This window comes from Capsicum annuum, unplaced genomic scaffold (assembly GCF_002878395.1).
Source record: "Capsicum annuum cultivar UCD-10X-F1 unplaced genomic scaffold, UCD10Xv1.1 ctg81316, whole genome shotgun sequence".
In the NCBI taxonomy this organism is placed as follows: domain Eukaryota; kingdom Viridiplantae; phylum Streptophyta; class Magnoliopsida; order Solanales; family Solanaceae; genus Capsicum; species Capsicum annuum.
The window spans coordinates 1-1,103 of record NW_025892030.1 but is presented as its reverse complement, the minus strand read 5'-3'; the positions used below and the strand labels follow the sequence as shown (position 1 = coordinate 1,103).

The window sequence follows — 1,103 nt, the reverse complement described above, 5'->3', positions numbered from 1 at the left end:
TGTACGCCTCAGTTTTAAAGTTATGTTGCAACCTTTTCTGTTTTAGGAATATATACGTGATTTAGAGAGCAAAGAGGAGGAGCAAAGGAAACTGTGGATGGTATATTGCTTATTAGACTCCGGGGTTGAAATTAAATTTATGTTTGGAGACTTTGATTTATCTCTTTCTCACTGGGCATACACCGTTGATTCAAATAGGAAGAATTGAGGAAAGCTGAACGTAAAAATCGTGATGAGTTCCGAAAACTGATGGAAGAGCAAGTTGCTGCAGGAATACTTAATGCAAAAACTAACTGGCGTGATTATTACATCAAAGTTAGTTTTTCTTTCTTGTGTTCAATGAGAGTGATTACCTTCATGAGTTCCCTTTTCATCTTTTTGAATTTCTCATCCAAAAATTTCCTTCTTTATTTTGTGCTTGCAGATTAAAGATTTTGCTGTATATCTGACTGTCTCATCAAATACTTCAGGATCAACAGCAAAAGACTTATTTACAGATGTTATGGATGAGCTGGAGAAACAGGTGAAATAGTTTGCTAATAGGAGTATTGAATTGTGTCAACTACATTTGTTACACTAAGCCATATTTATAGACTTTACACTACAATCCCTTTTCATTTGCTTTCACTTAATGAAGGTCTGAATCTGAATGGTTAAGATATCAACCCATTAAGTACTTTTTTTTAAAAAAAGATTCAACCTGTTAATACATCTTAATACATCTTGATGAATCAGATGTTAAACAAAGTCTGAAAATCATTCAGATCCTCACTAAAAAGTTCAATTCATTAGGTAAAAAAGGAAGTTAGTGCATTACTATGTAGGAATATACTGGGCTTCTTGTTGTTGTTGTTGTAGTGCATTAAAGAATAGAACATACTTTGTAGGATAAAAGCATGAGATTGAGATTTGAGAGTTACCCCTCTGCTTGCTTTTTTAAAAAAAAAAAATAACACATATTTTGTTGAGATAAGAACAATGACCGTTTGTTCCTATTAAACATCTCTGTTGTTTCTCTTTATGTCAATTAGTTTCCTCTTCTTTTTTTTTACTAGATAGTAGGTATTTAGGCTGATAGGAATGGTATTATCGTAAACTTTTAA

General features: G+C 32.4%; 1 protein-coding gene across 1 annotated transcript; it reads left to right on the top strand.

Moving 5' to 3' along the window:
* The first annotated feature begins 13 nt into the window (after positions 1–13).
* Positions 14–937, top strand: LOC107853767 (pre-mRNA-processing protein 40A-like). The gene is made up of 3 exons (XM_047405757.1): positions 14–100; positions 199–315; positions 425–937. Exons 1-3 carry the CDS (start codon positions 98–100, stop codon positions 530–532), a joined length of 228 nt encoding a protein of 75 aa, XP_047261713.1. The 5' UTR covers positions 14–97; the 3' UTR covers positions 533–937.
* Positions 938–1,103: the final 166 nt, after the last annotated feature.